Here is a 27,956-nt window from a genome sequence, read left to right as displayed (position 1 = left end):
TAATTGTTTGACTTTTTTTTATAATGAACAATATCAAAACGTTTAGAACGTTTAACCACTGGTTTGTTTATGCATATTCATCACATTCAGTTGCCTAATATACTAAAAGGAATACATCAGGTCTGAAATTTACTTTAACTAATTCCTAAAATATTGTAAATAAAAATAATTCTATCATTAAAGTAGTTAACCTTTGTTCTATTTATGCACGTGTGCATAAATAAAACAGTGGTAAAGGTTCCCTTTTTTATTGTTCATTACCAAAAACTTCAGACAATTACATTTGTTTTTTTATCTACTGAAATCTTATAATTATTTTTATTTACAATATTTCAGGAATTAGTTAAAGTAAATAAAACACTTGCATTATGACGTTATATACGTCAGATAGTTTGTTCAAACGATGCAAATAATCGTGGTCGTGTTCGCCGGAATGGACAAAGGTGACAAACACCCGCTTTTACACACACACATAAACGCTCCAGTAGGCATGCCTATCAAATTGAGGTACCGTGCGTCTGTTATTTATAGCTGCCGGTTCAAAGAAATTGCCATTAACTTCTCGTTAAAAGTAATTTCCCACAGGACTTGAACGCGGCATTATGAGGTGTTTACAAAAGTGGACTAAACTAACAAACCTCATTGTCTAGGGGGGTACAGTCAGTTACAGTTACCATTTCAGTCGGATTTAGATTTTAACGTTTTAAAACGGTGGTGTTAATAATGCAATATATTTTGTGGGAATCAGTTTACGGTACTATAATAGACATAAAAGACAAATTATTGTGATCCCGTCTGGCTCGGTTCGTGAACATTACAATGGTTTCGCCCGACTTTCTCCGCAGTCTGCAGTGAAACATGGCGTCACTGGAAAGTACACAGCTACGGAGTCTAGAAACTTCACCTCAGTAAAAACAATAAACCACACGAGCGACTGAAGACGACACTGAACAACACAACTTCTAGACATGCCCCGGAAAAAGCCATTTAGCAACAAGCAGAAGAAGAAACAGCTGCAAGTCAAACGGGAGCGAAAGCGAGGTAAAAAATATATATAGACCTATATCTAGCGTGAAGCGTTACCTTGGTAGCATTAGCTGCTAGCCAATTAAAGTTCCAGGTGTTCCTACTCTGTTGTAGTAATTATGAGCGTGTATGCTGCTTCTTGTTTGTGTTAAATTGTCTTTGTAGGCTGAACAATATCCCACTGGACGTGACAATTAGTTGTATTACTTGCTTGCTAATTGTTATGTCTAAAGTGTGGAGACGCATGCTGATTTTATGCCTATAAACATGCTCACTATACACTGTATGTATTATTGAAATACATCTGTTGCTGTCAAATATGACTGCAGAACGTGACAGTATGATTAGCACATTGTTTTAATGTCTAATTTCTTTGAACTTTCAATGTACAATAGAACTATTATAAATACATATCCATAGCAACAGTTTCATCCACTGTACATACAGGGTGTATTATAAGTAAGGATGTCTGATACCATTTTTTCCAGACTGACACCAGTCCGGGACTTTTGATAAATAAACATTCAAAATTTACACAATAGTGACATAATTGTGAACAAAGACTGTTCTTCCTTTTTGACGCACATGATGATTGGCCGATGTGACAAACCGCCGCAGTGTAGCACCAATTAGTGGCGAGGAAGACTTACTCAATGTCACATTTATTTTTTTATTTTTTTGCCTTAAGTATTGGTGGCTGGTATCGGCAGCCTTCACGAGTACCCGATAGCTTGAAATTAGGGCCGATACCTGGTATCATTACTGGCCCATCCCTAATTATAATTCATCTATATATCACTGCCATTTAGGTTATACTTCGCTCTGTCAATGTACGCAGGGAATAAAAGGAAATGCTGGCTAAAACATTCCGTGTACAGTACTTAACATTCAAGCACAGCTTACTGAGTAACAGTAGATTCACAGTAGTTAGTGAAACTCTTCTTTTGTTTGCATGACTGTCATACTGCCCAACGGTGGCCAAGTCGCGCACACCAAAAGGAGGTGCTATATATTAATCATGATGCACAGTTTAATTCTTTGCATACTATTTAATCATGATATAACCATGTATTTCTATAAAGTACTATATTATTTAAAACACTTTTTTTTTAAATTTAGTTTTTTGGGGAGGCTGGAATGGTTTAAAAGCATTTCCATTCATTTCATTGGAGAAGGATAATTAGAGATACAGGTGTTTTTGAGTTACGAGCACAGTCACAAAATGAGTTTAACTCATATCTCAAGGCACAACTGTACTGAGAAGGTGTTAATTGAGATGCGTTTGAGAACACATGAACATGTCAGTATAAGCAAGGGATCATTACAATTTTGTTGCCAAGACCCACACAATGTTTTGTGACTGACTGGCTTCTGACTTTTACCTTCCAGGTGACACGGGCTCAGGGCCAAGTAGCCGGAATGCTAGCGTGGAGCGAGGGGGAAATAGGCAGTCAGACACGTCAGATAGCGAGACCACCGACATCCGCAGGATAAACCAGCAGCCCTCCGGCCGAGATGGCAGGCATGATCCCAATAGGTGAGTTTGTTACTCTCCCTCCATCCATTTTCTGTAGGCACATATAGACAAACAAGCATTCACACTTATAGATTTTAGACTTCAGTAGAACATGCAAACTCAGCACAGGAAGGCCAGAGCAGAGATTAGGCACTTGAATAAATAAGCACCACACCTCAACTCGATGTCTGCTTTTTTTCTCTCAGGAAAAAAATGGTTGGCGGTTATTACGAAGAATGATACCAGAATGTGCTATGGTAGACCCTGTGTTTGACTCCATGTTCCAATTAAGCGGTGGCTGCATCGGTGAATCAGCACCGCACCTCAAATAGATGACTTTTTTTTCTTCGTCTCAGTAACCAAAATAGCAGGTGGCTGTAATTTGGTTTATCATTGATGACATAACTATGTGTCATTAATAGACTTTACACCGATTATATGGCCTTATCGGTATATGCCGATAATCAGCATTTTTATGCTGATCGGCTTTAATGTCATAATTCGCCGACATTGATCGGCTCCGCAAAAGACATTTACTCCGCGTCGCCATCGTGAACAGTATATTCGAATCCAAAAGCTATTTTATTTTTAGCCTTGTCGCGTGTCTATTGGCATAGTCCTGTAAATATCTGACGGCCAATAAAGTTAGTTAAAACAAAACATGTCGGTGGTGTGGAACAGACAACACGTCTAAGTCAGATAACACGTAATGCCCAGATCAGACTACAAGACAAATTTGCTCTTTCACGATTTTACTCTGACTACTGCAATAAAATCTTGTATTCCGATTGTATTTACTTCCTGCCTTCTAATAGAAGACCATTCATTTGTTCTGTCTGTCACTATGCCTCACTGGCATAAATAGAGGAACAAAGGTACATTATTTATTGTAAATATAATTTTTTGAGCAATTAAGTACACAAGTATATACAGTAAATGAACAGGTCATTTAAATAGACACATTCCTCCATCATGTGATCGGATCGGTTATCGTTTTTTTTAAACTCTCTGATCGGCCCCAAACATCCTGATCGTGTAAAGCCTAGTCATTAATGCTAAACAAAACTAATCGCCGTGTTTGACTTTAACTTGGAACAAATGAGTGCCATACCTCAAATATATGCCACTTTTCCACATTCAGGAAAAAAATAACAGGTGGCTGCTACGACCCTTACTGTGACTGATACCACCATGTGTCCCAGTAGATTTTAGAGCAGACATGGCATCTGTAAAGCTGAGGTTTACGGTAAAGTAAAATCCTCGTGTTTCCTCTCTGGAGGTTTCGTCTTCACTTTGAAAAGGAAAGCAAAGAGGAAGTGGAGAAGCGGAAGAAGATGGCCCAGGACAAGATCCTGCTACCTGTCTCAGACAAACAACTGGAGATCGGCATCGAGGACATCTACCCACCAGAAAGAGGTGTCACGCTTTGTTTGATTTTTAATTTTTGTAAAAAAAATGCTCTCCACATGATACTTGTCAAAATAGGAGTGTGCATAATGGGACGGATGAATGCTTGATGTCGTGAAACTCGATTATTCCAGGCCTAGGTTTCCCACGACGGCCGCCCTGGAACTACGAAATGAGCCGAGCAGACTTGCTGAGGAAAGAGGAGAAGTCGTACAAGCAGTACCTGGATGACATGCATTCCAGAAATCCACCTGGATCCCTCAGCCATTTTGAGCACAACCTAGAGGTAAATTGATGAGGTTTTAAACAGTCAAACAGCTTTCTAAGCATTTCCGATAAAATCACAGCCATCGCAAAGATTGCATTCAGTATAGCACAGACCTCCTCCAAGGCCAAACGATTCTAAATCAGACATACCAATCCCTCTGGTTTTCTCCATTTTGCGAGTTGCCACCTGTTTGGAATAAAGGTACGAAGTACCCTATCAGTTGTTCCCATTTTTGTACAAGGGAGTGAAAAACGTGCCCTTTTAAATGTAAAAACATTTTTGTCCTTGTGGTCAATTTGCCCCAGCAATTTAAACCTCCAGAAAGTGATTTGAATTGTAATTGTTGCCAAAGTTTGCGTGTCAAACACTTTATTTGTTGACTATCTAAAAATCCCATTAAATAAAACAACCCGCAAATACCACATCTCCTGGACATCCAGAATACCTGTTACATAACTATCAAGAAATGCAGATCACAATAAAATTTCACTGATTGACACTTAAATTAGACATATTTTTGTCTAGTGTTGATATTATTTCAAAGTACATACTTGTGACATAACAAATTTTAATAATAAAAAAAAAAATTAAGAATAGTTGCATGTACAGTGAACCTGTTCATTATATATTTATTACTTTACAGATCCACTTGCAAGAGGTTAAAATATGTAATCTAGAAACCATATAAATGTTTTACTACTTCCACATTCTTTAAATACATATACAATTATTAAAACATATTTAAACTATTTAAACACATTATGAATGTATTTGAATACAAAAAAACAGTTTTTCTGTTCTCCCGGCGTTCTTTAAATTGGTGAAAAGTATAAGCGACTGTGGCTCCCCTTTCCCACATGTGAGTGCATTACACTAAGTAATGATACTGTAGAGGCCCATAAGAACTTACTTAAAAAATGCAAATTAGCAGGGGTGCAAACGATGACCTCCTAGAATATATAGTCCTAATGAACTGAACAGCCCCATATTTGGACAAAATCTGTAGTTGTAGTACTGATGGTGTCTGTTATGTTCCACCGTAGGATATTGCAACTAGCTCAAAGAACAGAAGGTAACCTTATTTACAAAGTCAACAGGTCTACAGATTTCCTTTGAAAATGCGGGCTGTGCTGGAAAGGAACATTCTTGCAGTAAGAGAAGAAGGGTGGGAGCAGCTCGCCAAGTGTAAACAAGCAAGTCGTTCATGTTGAAGACTGCTATAGAGGTGGCTAAGGGAAACAAAGTATGCTTTTCACTCATTTGCTTGTTTAAACGTCAGACGGCATATGAGTTGTATTACATCCATCCATTTTCTGTACCACTTTATCCTCACAAGGGTCGCAGGCGTTCTGGAGCCATTACAGCGTTGCTTAAATCACATACAATACCTTGACTTACGAGTGCCCCAGGTTACGAGTTTTTCATTTTTTGAGCAGTCACTTGGTCGATGGTGATGCACTTTCAGCTATTTATTTAACAGGACAAACAGTCAAAGTACAAATACAAAGTGAGAACCCTTGCAAGAAGCTGTTATAGGCCCTGACTCGCGCCGAGACGTTCACACTGAACTAAACCACCAACCCGAGTAGGCTAAGCCTCATAAAGGCACACATCCAACACACAAATACTACAGTACATACTTTGATTACATGTTATAAAGCCATGTTATCTCGTTACATTCTCTAATTATGTTTTTTTATATCATAAAGTGCTATTTTTCTTGATTAAAATGAATGTGCAAATTTGGGTTATGACTTGTTTTTACTGTTGAATGAGAGGCATGTAGTTAAAGAAAGTGCCAACAGATGGCAACAGTTTCCTTATCTGAAACAAGCCGTCGGAACTCTAACAAAGGAACAATGTGAAGTTAAATTGAAGTATAAAGTGTTTCTTTCTTTGTTTTTTCCCCCTTTCTGTCAGACATGGAGGCAGCTGTGGCGAGTGTTAGAGATGTCAGACGTCGTCCTGCTCATCGTGGACATCAGGCACCCGGTAGGTGGTTTGATGAACCAAACCCAGAAGGATGGATTAGGCCAGTAGCAATGCCCTGGATACTTTATTAGGTAGACTTGCATAATATAATGAGATATTGTTAAATGAATACCTCTGGAACAGTGTTAAATTAGAGTAGGCTAGTCATCTTTTTAAGGAAGATTGCATTTTTACCCCCCAATTTAAAACAGTTCTGAGGTGTTTTAATAACACATCTGTGGCTTGCTTTTGTCAGTAAACCCTAAGTAAGGATTAATAATTATTGTACAATTAACAATATTTATTGTCTTGCTGAAATTAGCCCCGTTCTCTTTTGGTTTTTTTTTGGAACACAGTTTTTTTTGGAACAGTTTTACTGTGTCACATTGGAGTTTTTAAGATGCCACTGTGGTTTCTAAGTATTATAATTGATGTTTATTGAGAATCAAGAGTCGATCGGTCGAACAGAACAAAGTTTTTAGAGGGGAGAGAGAAACGAAGACAAAAGACAAAGCACTAATTGTAAACAGGATGAGAAAAGTAAATCATTAAATATCTACAACAATGACACATTAGATATGAGTGTTGTATGGGGCTGTAGTGCTGTGAGGGAAGGACAAGACAAGATGGAACAGGACAAGGACAGGAGAAGAAGCATGCAGGACAAGGGTCGTGAACCCGGCTGTACAACTGAAGTGTGGTGGTATTGACTATGTAAATTATAAAAGTCTATAAGACGAGAGTATGAGTGAGGGGATACCCAAGCAATTTGCATATTCCTGAGTTATTTGTCGCAAATAAGTGAGTGGCCCCACACGCAGCGAAAGAGAGGGGTGTGTGGCTGCAGACACATGCAAGTGAATTGACACCGTTTCACATGCACAAAGACTGACAGAAGTGTCCTGTAATTGCTGTGCCTGCACCGCGGAGCCTGAGGACCTCACCCAATAAATCAAGGGGCGGGATCAGGCCCACCGGTCCACCCGAGAGCAGGCCAGCGGACAGGACACGTCCCACAAAGAGGGCGGTCACCTAGCCCTACCTAGGCGCCCCGACAACCGGCCACCCAGTGGAGGCCGCAGGGACCCAATGACACCCACCCCAGGCCTGGCAGTCCTGTCTCATCCAAGTGAGCGACAGGAAACCCCACCCTCATATACTGCTCTACGGATTTCGCTACCACCACAAGCAGGGGTGGGGCTAGGAGATTGAAGAGGCAAGGGTCGTCTTCACCGAGAGAGTAGAGTAGAGCGCAGAGTTAAGCATTTTCACTCGTTGCCTGTGCAATTAAGCTGATATTGCTCCTCAAAATTAGAAAGTTGCTCCTCAAATGAAGAAATGATGAGCAAAACTGCTCCTCAAAGAAAAAAAAAATTGTGTGTCTGTTGCTGAAGTGCTTCAGCAAATCATTATCCACTAAAAGTGCGAGTCCTGTCTTGGTGCTAGCCAATCAGAAGGGTGGGTTATCGTTTCATAAATACAATGGACACAACTTTTTTTCCCGGACTTCATAAATTTTCATTGTTGTGGTAACACCCTGCACGCCGCTCACGACTCAGTGCTCCGTAGATGCAAACAACTGGGACATTTTAGGGAAAGCTAACTATTTATTACTTTCGCTACCCTGCAAGCTAACTAGCTAGTGTGCTACAGAGCTCAACAGCGCACTCTGGCTCGCTTGATTGCTACAACATCGTTTAACACCGGTCACTTACTCGCAGTTCCCGTCCGAACCCAGAAGCAGTCCCATCCGGACCCACACCATAGCCAAAAAGAAAGGTTATGATTTAAGACACACAGGGTGCTTCTATTTTCAGCAGCAAAGCATATTTCAGGCTTTACGGTAGTGATGAGCTGCACCGACCAATCACATGCGAGTTCAGTCAATCAAATCTGCATTGCAGTCAGTAATTACTAAAATCACTGACTGTTCATAGGCCAGACAAAAACAAGGAGATAGAGAGAGAGAGAGTTGAATTCAAGACTGAGAAAGATCAGAAAATGACCGAGAAAGTAAGAGAAATTTTGGAACAAATTGCAATATAAATGGAACAGGCAGTCATTTTTGTTTGTACTTCTCAGAGGGAAATTCCCACTGGGAGCTCTTATTAAAAGTGCACATATGTGAAACGCTATTATGAACCAAAACAAAGGTTTTGAACAAAGATAACCTCAAAAACAGTTAAGATTTGTTAAAATATGTAAAATTGTTTGAGACATCACTGTCAAGATGCCATACAGAAAAGGAGAAATTCAAACTTTATTTTTCTTAAGTTCAACACTTATGTAACTTTATCTTTTTTCTTTGCTCTTATTGTGAAATGCAGCCCTACTTTTATTTAGTAAATGAGAGAACATTACACAGTTGTGCTCACATGTCTGATTACCAGGGCAGAATTTGTAAGATGCGTACAAATCTTTATGGTCTAATATTATTTTAGTGGCATAAAAAAAAAAACATCGATACCTTCGTTTATCTTGAAAGTTTTTGTGAAAATATATTGTTCTATTTTTTTTTTGGCTGGGATTAAATGAGTTAAAAGATTAAAGAGTAACAACTGTAATAAAAATCTGCAATATAGTGGAACCTTGAAGCAAGAACCGCGATGTAGTGGAAGATTACTGTATCTGTAATCTGTGATGATAAATTTCAGGGACTCGTTGTTCCGGGGCTGGGAATCATTGTTTCCATGACGTGCATCCCGGGAATCACATGGTCTCAAGTATAAAATGATCTATGCAAATACTACAGCACAGTCACTGCATCAATAAAATCCCCAAGCAACCATGTATGTGCCACTTACCAGAAGCTAACGCTGTTTGCTGATACTAATTATGTGCATCCAACAAAACTCAATGCATCTCTGCTTACCTTTTGGCGTTGACATCATAACAGGGGTGTTACACCCATGGGTGATGTGGCTGCTTCTGTGTGATAGTGCCTTTGCATGATAGTGTTTCAGACAGTGTAGTCCGGCTGTCGCTTGAAGGTAGCTCTGGATCTTCAGCCAGCCTAGTTGATCATGTCATGGGCAGAGAAACTCAGTGTGGGTGTGGTTACCATATAGCCTAGCCCCACTGTTAAATAACGGTGAGGCCAAAGTGCAGAACAGCTCGCTCACAGACATGTTTTCAGAAATAGGATGGTGACAAATTAAGTTAAATTTTACACTTGGTGAATGGGCAGGCAGATCAGAGACCCAACTATGTGCGCACAGGCAATGAAAAAAGCAATTTGTCCCCTTTAAAGGCAGAATTTTTGATACGGCTCCTTTGTGCAGGTGTACCTAATCTTGTGGCCTGTGAGTATTTCTGTGTGCCAGGGATTTCTGCTCACTCGAGTTTAGAGTGCCATTTCTATTTACTTAAGGCATCGCGTGAATGTATCTCCCAGGTGTTGCAGTTCCCCCCCGAGGTATACCGCTACATTACCAACGAGCTCAAGAAGCACGTGGTGCTGGTGCTGAATAAAGTGGACCTGTGTCCGCCCCCGCTCGTGATCGCATGGAAACACTACATGACCTCACACTTCCCGCAGCTGCATATCGTCTGCTTCACCTCCCACCGGGGACAGGCCTACAGCACAGGTGAGCATGCGATGTGAAAGAAAAGTGACAGATTGGTAGACTAGAGCAGTGTTTCCTAACCTTTATTGAGCCAAGGCACACAATTCTACATTGAAGAAATCTCATGGCACCGGCAAACAAAAATGTCACAAAATATTCTTCAGAACCACCCGCCATAGGTGAAAATCCATGATATAGAGACCACGTAAAAAATAAAAAATAAAAAATAGTTTTACCACTCCCACATGCTTAAAACATACTTAAAACTTATTAAAACACTTAACAGTACAGTGGCTAGGGACCGGGCCTGACCGCGAATAGCGAAAATCTCTGAATAATTGACGTCCATTATTATTGCATTGAAAAAAATGTTGTTGTTTTTTAATTTAAGCCCAAAATGTTCTTGATTAAGCGGGCATAAACCACTAATAAGCGTTTTCGGGGTTGGTTACACCCCAAAAAAGAAAAATACAAAAAGAAAAACTTTTTTTTTTAATTGGGGGGGGGGGAAATCCACAAGTAGGCGAATCTGCGAATATTAAGGGGTCCACTGTATTCCTTAGTGCCTGTTCTCACTCTTTCACTGTCAAGAGATGGGAGACTACTGTATAACGTATATCATTGCATAGTTCTCCAAATAAAAGGCGACGCATGCTTGTTACAGGTTGGCTGATGGATAGCATACAGTGGTGTGACAAACTGTTTGCCCCCTTCATGATTTCTTATTTTTTTGCATGTTTGTCACACTTTGTTTCTCATCATCAAACAACTTCAAATATTAGTCAAAGACAACCAACACAAGTAAAAAAAGAGGTTTTTAAGTGAAGATTTTTTTAAAAATTATTATTAAGGGAGAAAAAAATCCAAACCTACATGGACCTGTGTGAAAAAGTGATTTCCCCCTAAATCTAATTACAAGTTGGGCCACCCTTAGCAGCAACAAGTGCAATCAAGTGTTTGCAATAACTTGCAGTGAGTCTCTTACAGCCCTGTGGACGAATTTTGACCCAGTCATCTTTGCAGAATTATAATTCAGCCACATTTGATGGTTATTGAGCATGAACTGCCTTTTTAAGGTCATGCCACAGCATCTCAATAGGATTCAGGTCAGGACTTTGACACGGCCACTCCACAGTTTTCATTTTGTTTTTCTTCAGCCAATCAGAGGTGGACTTGCTGGTGTGTTTTGGATCATTGTCCTGCTGCAGAACCAAAGTTTGTTTCAGGTTGAGGTCATGAACAGATGGCTGGAAATTCTTCTTCAGGATTCTTTGGTAGACAGCAGAATTCATGGTTCCACTTATCACAGCAAGTCTTGCAGGTCCTGAAGCAGAAAAACAGGCCCAGACCATGACAATACCACTACCATATTTTACTGTTGGTATCATGTTCTTTTTCTGAAATACGGTGTTATTTTTACGCCAAATATAATGGGACACACACCTTCCAAAAAGTTAAACTTTTGTCTCGTCAGACCACAGACTATTTTCTGAAAATTCCTGGGGATCATCAAGATGTCTTCTGGTAAAATTGAGATGGGCCTTAATGTTCTTTTTGCCCAGCAGTGGTTTTCATTTTGAAACTCTGCCATGCAGGCAATTTTTTGCCCAGTCTCTTTCTGACCTTAACTGTGGCAAGTGAGGCTTGCAGTTCTTCGGATGATGATGTGTGGTCTTTTGTGACCTCTTGGCTGAGTCATTGCTGCGCTCGCTGGGTAATTTTGGTCGGCTGGCCACTCTTGGAAAGGTTCACCACAGTTCTATGTTTTCGCCATTTGTGGATAATGGCTCTGACTGCGGTTCGCTCGAGTCCCAACGCTTTTTTTTTTATACTGCTAGATCTCAATTACTTTCTTTCTCATTTGTTCCTTAATTTCTTTAGATCTCGGCATGATGTCTAGCTTTTGAGGATCTTTTGGTCGACTTCACTTTGTCAGGCAGGTCCTATTTAAATGATTTTTTTAAATTTGAGAACCGGTGTGGCAGTACAGCAGGTGTGGCTAGGGAAATTGAAGTTGGGTATAATAAACCACAGTTGTTTTAACAGGGGCGGCACGGTGGGCGACTGGTTAGAGCGTCTGCCTCACAGTTCTGAGGACCGGGGTTCAATCCCCGGCTCCACCTGTGTGGAGTTTGCATGTTCTCCCCGTGCCTGCGTGGGTTTTCTCCGGGCACTCCGGTTTCCTCCCACATCCCAAAAACATGCATGGTAGGTGAATTGACAACTCTAAATTGCCCGTAGGTGTGAATGTGAGTGGGAATGGTTGTTTGTTTGTATGTGCCCTGCGATTGGCTGGCAACCAGTTCAGGGTGTACCCCGCCTCCTGCCCGATGATAGCTGGGATAGGCTCCAGCACGCCCGCGACCCTAGTGAGGAGAAGCGGCTCAGAAAATGGATGGATGGATGGATGTTTTAACAAGTAAGGGGCAATCGCTTTTTCATACACAGCCATGTAGGTTTGGATTTTTTTCCCCCCCTTAATAATAAAAAAAATTTTTTACTTCTGTTGCCTTTGACTAATATTTAAATCTTATTGAGGATGGGAAAATAAGAAATAAGGAAGGGGGCAAATGCTTTTTCACACCACTGTAGGTGTTAATGCTAAAACTTCAAACAACTGCTACTAAACACACACAGCTGCAACAGCAGCTCTATTATTGGGGTTAGGTGGGTACCTTCCAAGGCCCAACGTTAAGCCCTGTTGTGCCACAATGAGCCAAGTTATGGTGGCCCTCTCAGAATCTGTACTGGCCCCGTATATTCAGGATATAATACGTTGTTTTAGTGATTATTTTATATATAGCGTCTTTATACTGTATTATTTAAGACCCTTTAAGAAATTATTAGTACAATTGCATCCATGGCAATTACGCTGTACTAACCTCACTAAAATCAAGGCATTGCAATTGCACAAATCAATAATAATGCTTAAAAGAATAAACCAGTTACAAAATTATTAAAATATTTACTTAGCATTGACATCCCACCAATGCTTTATCTTGTCTTGATGTTGTGCACACTATGTATAATTTGGAGTGCTCCGATCAGGGTTTTACGCTGCCGGTTCCGGTATTGATGATCCATAAGTGAGATTTGCCGGTCACTGCCGATACGATCATGTAGATTAGCTGTAAATATTTCAGTTTATTTGGTGAGTGTTATTGGCTGTATGATATGACGTGTTTGTTTGAGTTTGCGTTGCAGTTCTTGCGCTCATGCGCATTGTGATGGGAGAGAGTATGCTACACTAGGGCTGGGCGATTATGGCAAAAATAATAATCATGATAATTTTGATTGAAATTGATATTGAAATCATTAATCAGAAACACAATTATTCATTTATCTCAAAACTTTGTATTTATTGAACCACCAAATGTCAACTTTAAATATAACTTTGAAGAACAACTAGGAAATACATTCATAAAATAATTATATATTAAAATAATAGAAATTGAAAAAAAACCCAAAGACAAATACATTCATGGCGCAAAATTTGCCAATGCTTCTAGTCATGACTGTATTGTCTATTATAGTTTTTAAAAAATCCTAATTATTCTGGCATTTTGCTAGAAATAATTTTGGTAATCCTAATTAACCTAAAACAGGAAAAGTTTAGTCTGATTGCATGTCACAGTCAGGAAAAAGCGTGTCTTTTTATACAGTGAGTGACTGTTCCTGCTGTGTCCGCCTTGGCCTCTTAGGGGCAATATGGTGTGATGCATGCTTGGAGCTACTCATTTACTATAAACTACTAATAAAGAGTAGTAAAGTCGCCATATAACTTAATAAACTTGTTTTTCAAAGATTAACAAGAATATATGCCCGTGAGTATTGTTATATTACCTGTCTGCAGAGGTGGGAGTAAGTTACATAAAGTGGGTACGGAAAGTATTCATTTTTTTTTTTTTTTTTTTTTTTGACAATTGTGCAAAAAGATGCAGAGTCCTCTAGCATTTAGAGCAGTTTGAATGACTAATCTCGCAATAATCCGGTGCAATGACCATTGTGCAAAGGGCGCCGAGACTTCAAGGAATGTATGCAGTTTAAAGTGACTAGTAGTGCGATAATCTGGGACAATGCTGATTGTGCAAATGTTGCAAATACTCCTCAGTCAGTGTCCCAATGGGGCAGATGCTACTCTGGCATGAGTGGCCAGTATTGGTCAACAACAGATATGCAACTAGTGCAGCGTGGCGAGACTACTATAGTGAGTGCATGAGTAATATATAATTGGCCCGACAAAAATGTGACGACAAACTCAAGACAAAAAAATTGGCAGCATGTTGCAATGGAATTGTAGGTTAGGTGTTTAAGAAGTTGATTGCAAGAGGGAAGAAGCTGTTGGAATGTCTGCTAGTTCGAGTTTGCATTGATCGGTAGCACCTACTTGAGTAAAGGAGATGGAAGAGCTGGTGACCGAGATGTGGAGGGTCCGAGAGGATTTTGCACGCTCTTGTCTTAGTTCTGGCAGCGTGCAAGTCCTCAACAGTGGGTAGAGGGGTCCCGACAATCTTTTCAGCAGTTTTGATTGTCCGTTGCAGTCAGAGTTTGTCCTTTTTTGGAGCAGCACCAAACCAGTCTGTGATGGAACAACACATGACTGATTCGATGACCGCTGTGTAGAACTGCCTCAGAAGCTCCTGTGGCAGGCCGTGCTTTCTCAGAAGCCGCAGGAAGTACATCCTCTGCTGGGCCTTTTTGAGGACGGGGTTGATGGTGATTGCCCACTTCTGGTCCTGAGAGACTATAATTCCCAGGAACGTGAAGGTTTCGACGGTTGACACAAGGCAGTTGGACAGCGTGAGGGGCAGCTGTGGCGAAGGATGCCTCCTGAAATCCACGATCATCTCTACAGTCTTGAGCGTGCTCAGCTCCAGGTTGTGTCGGCCGCACCACAGCTCCAGCCGCTCTACTTCCTGTCGATATGCAGACTCGTCACAGTCGTTGATGAGGCCGATGACAGTGGTGTCATCTGCAAACTTCAGGAGTTTGGCAGCCGGGTGCGTTGAGGTGCAGTCGTTCGTGTAGAGAGAGAGGACACAACCTTGGGACGCCCCGGTGCTGATGCTGCGTGTGGATGAGGTGGCCTACCCCAGCTTCACCTGCTGTGTCCTGCCCGTCAGGAAGCTGTAAATCCACTGGCAGATGGCAGGTGAGACACTGAGTTGGAGAAGATTGGTGGAAAGGATTTCAGGGACGATGGTGTTGAACACTGAGCTGAAGTCCACGAACAGGATCCTCACGTAGGTCCCCGCACTGTCGAGGTGTTCTAGGGTGAAGTGCAGTCCCATGTTGACTGCATCATCCGCAGACCTGTTCGCTCGCTAGGCAAACTGCAGGGGGTCCAGCAGTGGCTCTTGAGGTGGTCCAGCACGAGACGTTCAAAGGACTTCATGACCACAGATGTCAAGGCGACAGGCCTGTAGTCATTTAGACCCGAAATTGCAGGTTTCTTGAGGACTGGAATGATGCTGGAGCGTTTGAAACAGGATGGTACTTCGCACAGTTCCAGAGATCTATTGAAGATCTGAGTGAAGACTGGAGCGAGCTGGTCCGCACAGACTTTGAGGCAGGATGGGGACATATGGTCTGGGCCTGCCGCTTTGTTAATCTTTTGTTGTTTGAAGATGCGTCTCACATCCTATTCGTGGGTGGTTAACGCAGAAGTCAGAGGTGTGATTGTGGTCGGTGGTGCGACCGGGTGGGTGTGGGGTGTGAAAGTGTCCTTTTCAAATCTGCAAAAGAAGGTATTCAAGTCGTTGGCTAGTGTGCTATTGTTCTCAGCTTGGTGGGATTGTCGCTTGTAATTGGTCAGCGATTGGAATGCATGCCAGACTGATTTAGAGTCGTTAGCGCTAAACTGTTTTTCCAACTTTGCTGCATAGTTCCTCTTTGCAATGTTAATTTCTTTAGTCAGCTGGTTTCTAGCTCGATTATACAGGGCCCTGTCCCCGCTTTGATATGCGTCCTCCTTCGCTTGGCGAAGTTGCTTAAATTTGGCAGTGAACCACGGCTCGTTGTTATTGAATGTGCAAAATGACTTTGTTGGTACACACACCTCTTCACAGAAACTGATGGTGTTAGTTTTGTTGTGGCAATTCTCAGAACACATCTAAAGTGTTCATCACTCAGCTGGGATCTGTAGGATGTTTTGTTGGTGGTCATCACACGAAAGGTTTGTTCACACACACATGTAGTGCCAAACACCCCCAGCATCCTCTGCGCCATCTTCTGGATTTTTGGAAATGTTTCTGCGCTTAATGAAGCGTAACACTCATCCAGTTTGAGAGTTGAACTTCTCTTTTAAGACAGTATCAAATCAGTTCCATCTGCAGCTCCTGTGGTGCTGTTTCAGGGTCTTGTGTGACTGAATCTTGGATGGCAGTTTGTCAGATAAAGGTGTTTTGCTTAGCCTGCAAGCTTGATTTTTAACCGCTGAGCCGTAGCCATCAGTTCCTGCGTTGATTGGCTGTTAGCATAATCAGCATGCTTGGTAGAAAAGTGACGACTGATGTTATATTCTCGAAACCCCAATGGTTTCTTAACAAATTAGACATACAACCTTTGACCGGACTTCAGTGAAAAAGAATTTAGTAGTCCAGTCTATATTAAAAACTCGGCACTCACTGTTGACTTTTCTTTTCTTTGGCCCACTAATGGTCAAAGAAGGGTTCAGAGCAGTAGCATAGTAAAAAAAGAACAGCAAAAGTCAAGTTAATGTATCACTTCACTGTACCTCCTGCGCTACTTGTTGGAACCACTGGGCATTACAGGACAACCTGGTGGAACCACTCGGCATTACAGGACAAGGTCAAATGAATGTAGTCATGATTTTGATATGATTTGGGTAATTCTGTACCAATCTTTGGGGGGCGGGATTGAAATGATCAACGGGCCGGATGTGGCCCACCTGCCGTAGTTTGCCGACCCCTGCTCTAGAAAGTCAACAATCACTGCAGCCCTCCACCAGTTGGGCCTTTATGGCAGAGTGGCCCGACGGAAGCCTCTCCTCAGTGCAAGAGTCATGAAAGCCCGCATGAAGTTTGCTAAAAAAAAAAATAAAACACCTTAAGGACTCCAAGATGGTGAGAAATAAGATTCTCTGGTCTGAGGAGACAAAGATAGAACTTTTTGGCTTTAATTCTAACCGGTATATGTGGAGAAAACCAGGCAGACAAAATCTTCTCCAGAGTGCTCAGGACCTCATACTGGGCCGAAGGTTCACCGTCCAACAAGACAATGAACCAAAGCACACAGCTAAAATAATGAAGGAGTGGCTTCAGAACAACTCCTTGACGTTTGCGGCATTGGGGTTTTGTCATCTAATTTATGTCTTATTTGCCTTGGTTCTCTGACCTTGACTATGTTGCACACATCACCTGATCTTTGATATTTGCACATTCAGTTAATACTTTTTATACTGTATAGAGCATCGTTTCATTTAGCTTTTTATATTATTATTTGTATAGTCTTTTGTAACACCGCGGGCCCTTAAGTACCGTAATTTCAAGCCTCTGTATGTGTTACACGTATTGAAGAATTGACAATAAAAGCACCTTGAACCTTGATAATCGATGCCCATTATAAATATTGGGGGGAAAAAAGTTTTTTTAACCCAAAAAATTATAATGGCAATAAGTGTTTTCTGGGTTGGTCCCCCCCCCCCAAAAAAAAGAAAAGAACTGAACAAAAAAAAGAAAATAAAATCGTGAAAAAGTGAATCCGCAAATGGATAACTGCAAGTATGCGGGGAGCCACTGGTTTGCATAGTTTCACTGTGTACTGAACTAATAATGATCTCATGGGATTGAGCAGCACCAAGCGGGAGCGAAAGTCACCTGGAGCTGGCGGGATAGGGAACAAAAGGCGGCACCGTAGCACTCCTGTCCACTCCCGGTGACTTCAAAGATATTAATATAAACAAAGCAGGATTGACTGGGAGTAAAAAATAATAATAATAATAATAAAGGGGGGGATTAAACACTGACTCGGGATTTGGATCAAGCTCTCTGAGAGTGGGAGGGAGCCGTCGTCACAATCCACGCCCATGTCACCCTCTATTGCTGAAAAACAATTGCCTGTCTGTTTACTGGCTCTCAGTACTCCAGAAAAAGCGCATGAGGCGGAAGGCTGACTGGAGTCACGCTGGAGGTCCCACAGAGATCCTGAAGGCCTGTCAAGAGATCACAGCAGGACGAGGTAAATGAGTTAATCTCCTTGACATTAATTAATATATGACTGTTAAAACATTTGCATGAGCCCCCTTAAAAACATCACCTTTGCGGCACGCAGTCGACCTGTCCAGCTGGGAGCAGAAGATCCAGGCAAACGCTGCTGCAGACCAACAGGACGGCGAGGGGCTGGACGATGAGGCCGAGTCGGTGTTGGTGGAGCATCAGAGCGATAGCGCCCTGGAGATGAGTAACCCAAGGCACGAGCTCTACAAGGATGGCATTCTCACTCTCGGTTGCATTGGTCAGTATCTTGTTTCCACTGCATCACATTACGCTTGGAAGTAGGGCACGAACTGTTCCATAACTGGTTGAGTTCCAAATTGTTCCAACAAAAAAAAAAGAAACATTTCATAGCAAATTATGTAAAAAATGTTCTATTCCCGACTCAGCCTTTGTCATTGCCTTTACCATTATCAACTGTTATGCAGGTTTTAAGAGACGTTAACTACTATCAAATATTACTCAAATAGATTACAGCGTTTGTGGCGATAGGGACCGAGCCCTGCTGCGAATAACGAAAGTCTGCAAGTAACTGACACCAGCAGGGAAGGAGCCCAAGCTGGTGTGCGAGGTTCCGACTTGATCGTCAGCCTGTTCTCGACACACAGCTTGAGCTCTGGTACCAGTCCTCTTGAGAAGTGTTGGTCGGTATTCCACTCTGGAGTTGCCCACGGTGAGAGGCGCCAAGCAGGTGTGGGCATACTTATTGACCCCGGCTCAGTAGCCTCCCTCTGCCTTCGAGTGGGGGGACAGGTACAGGCTGTTGTTTGTGCCTATGTACCAAACGGCAGTTAAGAGTACCCACCCTTTTTTGGGGGTCCTAGGTGTGGGTGCTGAAGAGCATTGAGGACTCCTTCTTTCTGCTGGGGGACTTATGACAGTGAGACCTGAAGGGATGTGATCGTCACCGAAAGAACAAGATCGCAGATACAAGCGGCCGAAATGACTTTCCTCCGCAGAGTGTCTGGGCACTCCCTTGGAGATAGGGTTAGAAGTGCTGTCATCCGGTAGAGGCTCAGTGGAGACCCACTGCTCCGCATTGAGAGGAGCCAGATGATATGGCTCGCGCATCTGGTTAGGATGCCCCGTGGACGCCTCTCTGTTGAAGTGTTCCGGGTGACCTTGGAACATTTCGGGATCCCCCGGAAGAGTTGAACGAAGTGGCTAGGGAGAGGGAAGTCTGGAATTCTCTCCTTAACCTGCTGCCCCAGCAACCTGACTGCACATAAGCAGAAATGGATGGATGTTGTAAGAGTTTTACATTATATTAAACTGTTTTGGAATCATAGTTTGTAGTATATTTACAGTTTACACTATTGATAAAGCCAATAGCGAAAATCTGTGTGTAATTGACACCCCTCCCCGGTTAAAATGTTTATAATTGCTTATAGCTGCCACAAGACGGCAGCAAAGCACCACTTTTCTATGAGACTGGGCTATTGCCTGTGTAAATGAAGCTCTTCCCCTCACTTAAACATTGGTCCCTGGCAACAAGATGGCGCCAAAGTAATCTTTTTATATTGGACAAGGCTTTGGCACAAAAACAACCTAGCTGAGTTTTTCAAGTGAATAAAAAAGGATAGGTTCCCCCAAAAAATCTGCCACAAGCTGAATTCATGAGTAGCAAATCGCAGATTTGTGCAGGAACACTGAACATTGTAATTGATGTGAAATACATATGTCTGGAGAGCTGTTAGTATTGACTTGAAGCTCACAAAATGAATACAAAACATAGAGAGTAAACAATCCTTAACACCCACTCTTTTCTTTTGTAGGCTTCCCAAATGTTGGCAAGTCATCCGTTATCAATAGCCTAGTTGGCAGGAAGGTGGTGAGTGTGTCACGGACCCCAGGCCACACCAAATACTTCCAGACCTACTACCTCACCCCCACCGTCAAACTCTGCGACTGCCCCGGCCTCGTCTTCCCCTCCTGTGTGGATAAACAGTTACAGGTATGGGTCGTCTTTTTGCAAAAGCCTCCCTTGTGTTTTTCCTTTATTCTCTTTTGTACTGTGTTTTGTTTCCCTAGATTCTGGCCGGCATTTACCCGGTGTCACAGCTGCAGGAGCCCTACAGCTCTGTGGGTTATCTGTGCGAGAGGACCCCCTACCTCTCAGTACTGAAGCTCAAACATCCTAATTTAGAAGACGTTAACACCCAGCAAGGAGACCAAGTTTCAGTGGAGTCCCCCTGGACTGCCTGGGATGTTTGCGAGGGTATTTGCCTCTCGTTCTAAGAAGGGAAGTCCTCCTTATAGTAGTCAAATAGTCCTGATATAGGCTAGGATATATTATATTAACTAGGGGTGGGGAATATGGGGAAAACATTAAAATAAAAATCCCAATATTTTTTATTTTATAGTAACTATAATTTGACTATATTATATAATATATATTACATATATACTTTTACTTTTGAGGCACATTTTCACAGAAAAGTTTACCTCAAATTACTTGGAAGTTTGAAGGCTGCACTGTATAGACTGTATTGATGCTCTTCTTGATCTCCAGCATGGGCTGAGAGGAGAGGCTACAAGACTGCAAAAGCGGCCCGTAATGACGTCTACCGGGCGGCTAACAGCCTCCTGAGGTTAGCCACTGACGGCCGCCTGTGCCTTTGCCTCAGACCACGTGGCTACAGCTGCTTGCGAGGTAAAAAAGCACATGTATGACAGTGAACCCCCGTTTATTGCGGGGGATACGTTCCATACCCACCCGTGAAAGTCTGCGATATAGAGAGACTATATAAAACAATTATTATTTTTTTAAATACCGTATTTTCGCGACCATAAGGTGCACCGTATTAAAAGGCGCAGTCTCAGTTACGGGGTCTATTTCTGTATTTAACACATACATAAGGCGCACCGTATTATTGGGCGCAGGCATGGTAAAACAGACGCTAGCTTAAAACATACGGTAGCATGCATTCACGCTAAAACATAGGCTAGCATGAATGTTTTCATCATTGTCGGAGTCAGTCGGAGTCAGTCTCGTTGCCGGAGGGGCTGTTCAGCAATGATGCCGGCTTTCGCGAAAGCTCGGACAACAGTCAAAGCAGATACTTTGGCCCAGGCATCCACTTGCGAACCATGGATTAGTTGATCTTGAATTCTCTCGCGGCTGCTCGATTTCCATGTTCCTCCGCGTAACTGAGCTTGTAGTTTAAATTGTGGTTCGTAAGCGTGTCTCTTCATAGGTGGCATTTTCAGGGTTCCTTAGCCAATATATACCTACTGGGGGCGTGCCTTTAGCGTCCTCTTTCATGCGCACACTTCCCCCTTTAACGTCCGCATGCTGTCCACAGGCACGTCCGCCTTTCCTCTATATAAGCAGCGTGTCGGAAGGAAATGCTACCAGTCTGTCAAGCGGAGCGCTCATCAAAGTCACACAACAACATTTACAGATTTTGGAACTCGGTGCACACGAGGCGCGCCGCATTATAAGGCGCCCCCGTTCATTTTGGAGAAAGTTTAAGACTTTAAGTGCGCCTTATGGTCATGAAAATACGGTAGTTTTAGCCCTCCCACATGCTTGAAACACATATTAAAAAATATTCCTTTACACCTGTTCTCACGCTCACCTGCACAGTTCTCCAAAATGAGGCAACACATGCTTGCTTCAAGCTGTTTACATGTCACTCCCAGGGGAAGTTTACTGTAAAACAGACACACAAAACAAAAGAGAATTAAACATTAATTTAAACAACAAAATGTTCAGCCAACAAAATTATTTATTTGACGACAGTCCACCAGCTTACTGTTGACATACAGTGGGTACGGAAAGTATTGAGACCCCCTTAAATGTTTCACTCTTTGTTATATTGCAGCCATTTGCTAAAATCATTTAAGTACATTTTTTCCCCTCATTAATGTACCAACAGCACCCCGTATTGACGGAAAAAAACGGAATCGTTGAAATTTTTGCAGATTTATTCAAAAAGAAAAACTGAAATATCACACAGCCATGAGTATTCAGACCCTTTGCTGTGACACTCGTATATCTAATTCGGGTGCTGCTGTCCATTTCTTCTGATCATCCCTGAGATGGTTCTACACCGTCATTGGAGTGCAGCTGTGTTTGATTATACTGATTGGACTTGATTACGAAAGCCACACACCTGTCTATGTAAGACCTTACAGCTCAAAGTGCATGTCAGAGCAAATGAGAATCATGAGGTCAAAGGAACTGCATGAAGAGCTCAGAGACAGAATTGTGGCAAAGCAGAGCTCTGGGCAAGGTTACAAAAAGATTTCTGCTGCACTTAAGATTCCTAAGAGCGCAGTGGCCTCCATAATCCTTAAATGGAAGACATTTGGGACGGCCAGAACCCTTCCTAGAGCTGGCCGTCCGGCCAAACTGAGCAATCGGGGGAGAAAAGAAAAGGTAAAGAAGAACCCAAAGAGCACTGTGGCTGAGCTCCAGTGATGCAGTCGGGAGATGGGAGAAAGTTCTTGAAAGTCAAACATCACTGCAGCCCTCCACCAGTTGGGGTTTATGGAAGTGCAAGACACATGAAAGCCCGCATGGAGTTTTCTAAAAAAAACACCTGAAGGACTCCAGTGAGAAATAAGATTCTCTGGTCTGATGAGACCAAGATGGAACTTTTTGGCCTTAATTCTAAGTGGTATGTGTGGAGAAAACCAGGCACTGCTCATCACCTGTCCAATACAGTCCCAACACTGAAGCATGGTGGTGGCAGCATCATGCCGTGGGGGTGTTTTTCAGCTGCAGGGACAGGACGACCGGTTGCAATTGAAGGTAAGATGAATGCGGCCAACTACAGGGATATCCTGGATGAAAACCATCTCCAGAGTGCTCAGGACCTCAGACTGGGACAAAGGTTCACCTTCCAACAAGACAATGACCCTAAGCACACAGCTAAAATAATGGAGTGGCTTCAGAACAACTCAGTGTCTGTTCTTGAATGGCCCAGCCAGAGTCCTGACTTAAACCCAATTGAGCATCACTCACGAGACCTGAAAATGGCTGCCCACCAACATTCACCATCCAACCTGACAGAACTGGAGAGGATCTGCAAGGAGAAATGGCAGAGGATCCCCGAATCCAGGCGTATATAACTTGTTGCATCATTCCCAAAAAGACTCGTGGCTGTATTTGCGCAAAAGGGTGCTTCTACTAAATACTGAGCAAAGGGTCTGAATACTTATGGCTGTGTGATATTTCAGTGTTTCTTGTTTAATAAATCTGCAAAAATGTAAACAATTCCGTTTTTTGTATGTCAATATGGCGTGCTGTGTGTACATTAATGAGGAAAAAAAATTAACTTAAAGGATTTTAGCAAATGGCTTAGATATAACAAAGAGTGAAAATTTGAAGGGGGTCTGAATACTTTCTGTACCCACTGTATACTGAGAAACACCATGGACTGACTAATGGAAATTACCATTGATGTTACGGTAATGATAAACTCTAAAAAATGATATATGTTAAATAACATAACAGCAACTAGGGACGCAAAGGGGTGGAAAATTTCCATGGCAATTTAAGATGGGTTATTTTTTTACTATTCTAAATTTCCATGGGAATTAGAAATTTAGGGTAATTTAACAGAAAGGTATTAGGTTAAAGTATAATTATTAACATTTTGTTTTGTCATAAGCAGGGATGGGCATTTTTGCTTGCAACACAAAGCAAGAAAATCGACCGAATGACGATTGGTCAATTTGATGTAATTCCAAAAATTGGGGCACATGTCAAGGTGCCACTGTAGTTCCATGAAATCAGGTTGTTTTAATCAGAATCATGCTAAAGTGTATTTTTCCCAACTATATGCAAGTTTCTGATCAAGAGCTGACCTTTTAAATTTGTAAATTCGAATTAATTGCCATGGAAGAGTTCCAACTTTGAAAATTCCCTTAATTTTGCAACACTTGCAGCAAAACACAAACAGAGCATACAGCAATACTCACAGGCATGTGGTCTAGTTCTGACTTGTGGAAATAGTAAAATGTTTTAACTATCATATGTCTGAAAAGATTTAATGTTTAAATAGTATTAGAAATCAGCGATATAGCGGGGCGCTAAGGATGAACAGTGGTATAGCGGAGGAACACTGTATTGTATGTAATTGACCATATGCGTGCAATGTTTAGAGCACTGGGAAAGTCACACCGACATCCTGGAGATCCTGGCCCTGCAAGGACGCACATCGGAGGAGGACGCCACGGGAAAGAGGGACGACGAAGAGGACGGCGAGTCCAGCACCGAGCCCGAGGAAGAGAGAGACAGGGACGCGGACGACGACGACGACGGTGACGAAGATGAGGGCTTTAGAAAGCCTAGGCAAAAGGAAGAGACGACATCCAGCTTGGCCATCAACATGTTTCATGTCCTCCGGGAGAATGAATGTGAGTGAAGGGAAGAACTTATCCTGATGTTTCCCGCTCGAACTCTTTCATTCGTGTTTCTTCTCCCCCGGCCGGCCCCTCAAGATGCATTCCTTCTCGTGTGGTGACCCTTTCCAATATATTATAGGTACGATAAGGCTGCCATGATTAGTTTTTTTATTTTTATTTCTCAGAACTCTTAAGCAAGATTGTCACCTGAGGAGGCAAGTCAGCATGCCTGCTGATTATACCATGAGATCTCATGGCTCCTGTACTTCAACAAAGCCACTAAATGGCATAACGCATAATACTGAACAAAACCACCTATGGGCTTCTCATCTCAATTATTTCATTAATACATATTGCATAAGGTATTCTGTATGGTAGCCAAAGCTCAACGAATCATATTGAAAGGGAAAAAAAACATAATTTCCTGATGTTTGCACACTTGCGCCCCTAATAGAGAACATATTTTTCTATTCCATGGTGTGCCTCAGCTCTGCCCGTTCATGCACAAAGCTTTCTTCTTGATGTCAGGCAGCGGGTGTGTGTTAGTTTTTTTTTTTGCATGTTTTCTCAGAGGAAAGGGGAAAAAAACTTCAATCAGTCTGTTTCAGGGATGGGCATCATAATCGATTGTGTCTCGAAACCGTTGAGGTAAAATGGAGTGGAGTACTTGGCTGGGGTCAGCAGACGCACTGTTGATTCAGTCTCAACTGCTTTGCTGTCTAAAACGGGGTACATGCATACCAACAATCGGGGCAAATTTGAGCGTTTTTCTCTCCCCGTAAAATTAGCAAAGGCCAGATTGTTGGATGTCTCTAAAAGTTAATTCTGTGGTGTGTTAAGAATGATTATTTTTTTTTCGCCTCTTGGATCTGCTCGGACAATTGGTCGAGGTCGACAATCGTAAATGTTAAACCTGTTCAATAATTCCTATCGCAAATCATTATGAGACGTGGTGTGCTTTGTTGGTCGTCTCGTGTGCATCACACACTGTAAGAACTCATTTGAGTTTTTTTACATCGGTGCAGACTTATCCGACCTAATCCACATCTTAATACTACCACTATCAAGTAGCAATTATAGAACCAATAAATACTATCAAAAATGCAATACAGTGAGAGGAAGAAGTATGTGAACCCTTTGGAATTTCTTGGAATCTTGCTCAACTACAACAGTTGTGCAAAAAGGAATGATCCAAAATGTATCCTGATCATTGTGCATGTCTGATCTGCAACTACAGGAAACGTTTGGTTGAGGTTATTGCAGCCAAAAGAGGGTAAACCAGTTTTTAAATTCAAGTGTCCACTTACTTTTTTCCTCCCTGTGCTGTGAATGTTTGTTATGCTCTATAAAAATATAAATATGGAATGTAATTCTTCGTGTGGTATTAGTTTAAGCAGAATGTTTATTCTTGTGATTTAGATGATCAGACAACATTTTATAATCAACTTGGGCAGATATGTAAGAAATTACAACGTTTCACAATTTTTCCTCCCACTGAGTGAACTGTGCCACATGAATCATCTGGAGCCATTCAGAATCCATTTTTATCTAGTAACATGACAAAAGACAGAGATGCTCAATATTACAAGTATTAATGTGTGAAGATTGCTACAAACGTGTTTTGCTAGTCGAAATTGACCAATCAATTAGGACGGGAAAGTGTTGAGGTGAATTTTAAATCTGATTGGTTTAAATAAACAGTCCCATTGCTAATATAGTTACCTGTCCCGCGCTACTGATTCTGAACACCCCGGAAGCTGAAATATGATTGGACAAAAAAGCTCAACATGAACTGGAAGCAGCGCAGCCAAGAGAAACACTATGAAATGAAGTGAATAGACTCTTGAGAATAAAGCGATACAATTTCATGGAACAAATATTAGAATTTATGTGGTAACTGTAGGTCAGTGCTTTTTATGGTGTTTAGGCCAACAGAGAAGGCCTGTTAAGATGTGAAACAACGGTATGTGTGTACCCTGTTTCAAGAAGGACAGCCTGACCTCATCTATTGGGAAGTTGAACTTCAGCCACACCATGGCACAAATTGCTCTAGGCAGGATTATTCCACCCAATATGACATGGAAACTAGAGTTCAAAACATTTGGATATATTTTTACGACCTCCATTAAGTAACAATAGTTAAAGGAATTGCCCATCCCTCGTGTTTCCAATCAATACTGTCATGTGACCTCGCAGCTGAGATGCCAAATGCACAAATTCGAAGCGCCGCCTGTAAAACTGTCAGTCACGGGACACGAGCATCATTTCACACTCAGGTCAGCAGAAACCAGTACAGTATTACCAGCTCGATGTTCAATTTTCTGATGATTAAGGAGAGTATAGTGTTTCTGACAGTGCTGTATTCGTTGGTGTGGTTTTGAGTTATGGCGCTTCTCAATGGGGATTGAAACCTGTAGTGTTTTAACTACTTGGCTACACAATCACGTTTTAATGGGAGTATGTGGTGGTGTTCACTCCAACAAAGCAATTGAACTTTTTGGTTTTTGAGAGAGATGTTCTTTAATCACAGTGTGGGGGGGGGAATGTTATCACATTTGCCGACTCGGTCCAGAGCAAACAAAACTCCATCTCTGAGAGTTATTTTACCACAAACGTCCACATGTTCCTTTAACCGCACAGGAGGAGGCGAACAAGATTACGGCTTCCATATGTCCTGCCATGATAAGCAGCTGGTGTATTATGTCATCAAACCCGACTTTGGCGTTACCCCGTGCTTATCTTGTCATGTTGTTTGCCCGAGACAAACTTCCTCTCCATCTCCTGCATTGTCTCACTCTTCTCAGCATTATAAAAGCTGACTTTTTAAGTTCTGTGTCCACCTCTCTCCATTGCTGTTTATCATTTGGTACAGACATATATTTTTAAATAAAATCCTTTTATTTACTTGTGACACAGGAAGCTTATAAAGTGTTAAAGGCTGGCTGTGTGTTCATGATGATGCCTGCCGTAGTCCTTTTGTTCCAGAATGTCTTAAATAGACTGCTTTCGGCAATAAAAAAAAGAAAAGTCCTGCAAGCCATCTTTGAGTTTGGTGCATCTGTCAACTAATTTAAAGCACAGTCATCACATGACTTTTGGATTTGACTCGATATTCATAACTTCATAAGTCTTGCCTGTTTACATTTGGAAGTTACATTTTCAAGATAGTGTGCCAAGGTTATATGAGCTGGAGTGCAAAGGGCACCTCATAAAACCAAGTATCATGGAAAGAGCATCTAAAGATAACAGAGCCACAACAACTACGCCATCTAACTTCGTCACTACAAAAACACTCAGACAGGTAAGGTATGCTAACTTCACAGTTGAGCGATAGCTGGTCAAACATAAATAAACTGGTTATACGTTCAATTGACAGATAATAAAGTAATAACCAATACGGAGTCTGGTTTGGCAAAGACTAGGTAATGGTGAATGCGTTAGTCCAGCTAACGAACATGAGTACACATACTGAGTGCAAGGTGGCTGAAGTCTCAATACACAATGGAAATAAAAAGTCAGGCCTTTCGTACCTTTTCTTAATTATGCTGCGTCTTCCGGTAGACATCAGTGCTGCTGACCTGTTGTGGCACAACGTGGTACTACACGGCAGA

General features: G+C 41.9%; 1 protein-coding gene and 1 long non-coding RNA gene across 2 annotated transcripts in view; one reads left to right on the top strand and one right to left on the bottom strand.

Moving 5' to 3' along the window:
• The first annotated feature begins 825 nt into the window (after nt 1–825).
• On the top strand, nt 826–27,385 carry gnl1 (guanine nucleotide binding protein-like 1). Its single transcript, XM_061776887.1, has 12 exons — nt 826–1,041; nt 2,416–2,563; nt 3,822–3,958; nt 4,084–4,235; nt 6,138–6,209; nt 9,583–9,775; nt 17,855–17,953; nt 18,047–18,229; nt 19,764–19,942; nt 20,020–20,206; nt 20,501–20,641; nt 24,103–27,385. The coding sequence occupies exons 1-12, from the start codon at nt 969–971 to the stop codon at nt 24,363–24,365; spliced, it is 1,827 nt and encodes a 608-aa protein (XP_061632871.1). The 5' UTR covers nt 826–968; the 3' UTR covers nt 24,366–27,385.
• Nucleotides 18,239–27,956, bottom strand: part of LOC133479651 (uncharacterized) — a 20,548-nt gene continuing 10,830 nt past the window's right edge. The window contains exons 2-3 of the long non-coding RNA XR_009789033.1: nt 21,570–21,643; nt 18,239–19,207 (exon numbers count right to left, since the gene is read on the bottom strand). This is a non-coding gene — a long non-coding RNA (uncharacterized LOC133479651). The remainder of the gene's footprint in view (nt 19,208–21,569; nt 21,644–27,956) is intronic.

Source organism: Phyllopteryx taeniolatus, chromosome 6 (genome assembly GCF_024500385.1).
Source record: "Phyllopteryx taeniolatus isolate TA_2022b chromosome 6, UOR_Ptae_1.2, whole genome shotgun sequence".
NCBI classification, from domain to species: domain Eukaryota; kingdom Metazoa; phylum Chordata; class Actinopteri; order Syngnathiformes; family Syngnathidae; genus Phyllopteryx; species Phyllopteryx taeniolatus.
Note: the sequence above shows the minus strand (reverse complement) of the source record. Positions and strands in the feature narration are given on the sequence as shown.

Excerpts from the sequence above, each read along its gene's own strand:
- gnl1 (XM_061776887.1), top strand. The coding sequence starts at position 969 with ATGCCCCGGAAAAAGCCATTTAGCAACAAGCAGAAGAAGAAACAGCTG. Across the intron at positions 4,236-6,137 it reads ATTTTGAGCACAACCTAGAG|ACATGGAGGCAGCTGTGGCG; the intron begins GTAAATTGATGA and ends CCTTTCTGTCAG. Across the intron at positions 17,954-18,046 it reads AGAGATCACAGCAGGACGAG|TCGACCTGTCCAGCTGGGAG; the intron begins GTAAATGAGTTA and ends TGCGGCACGCAG.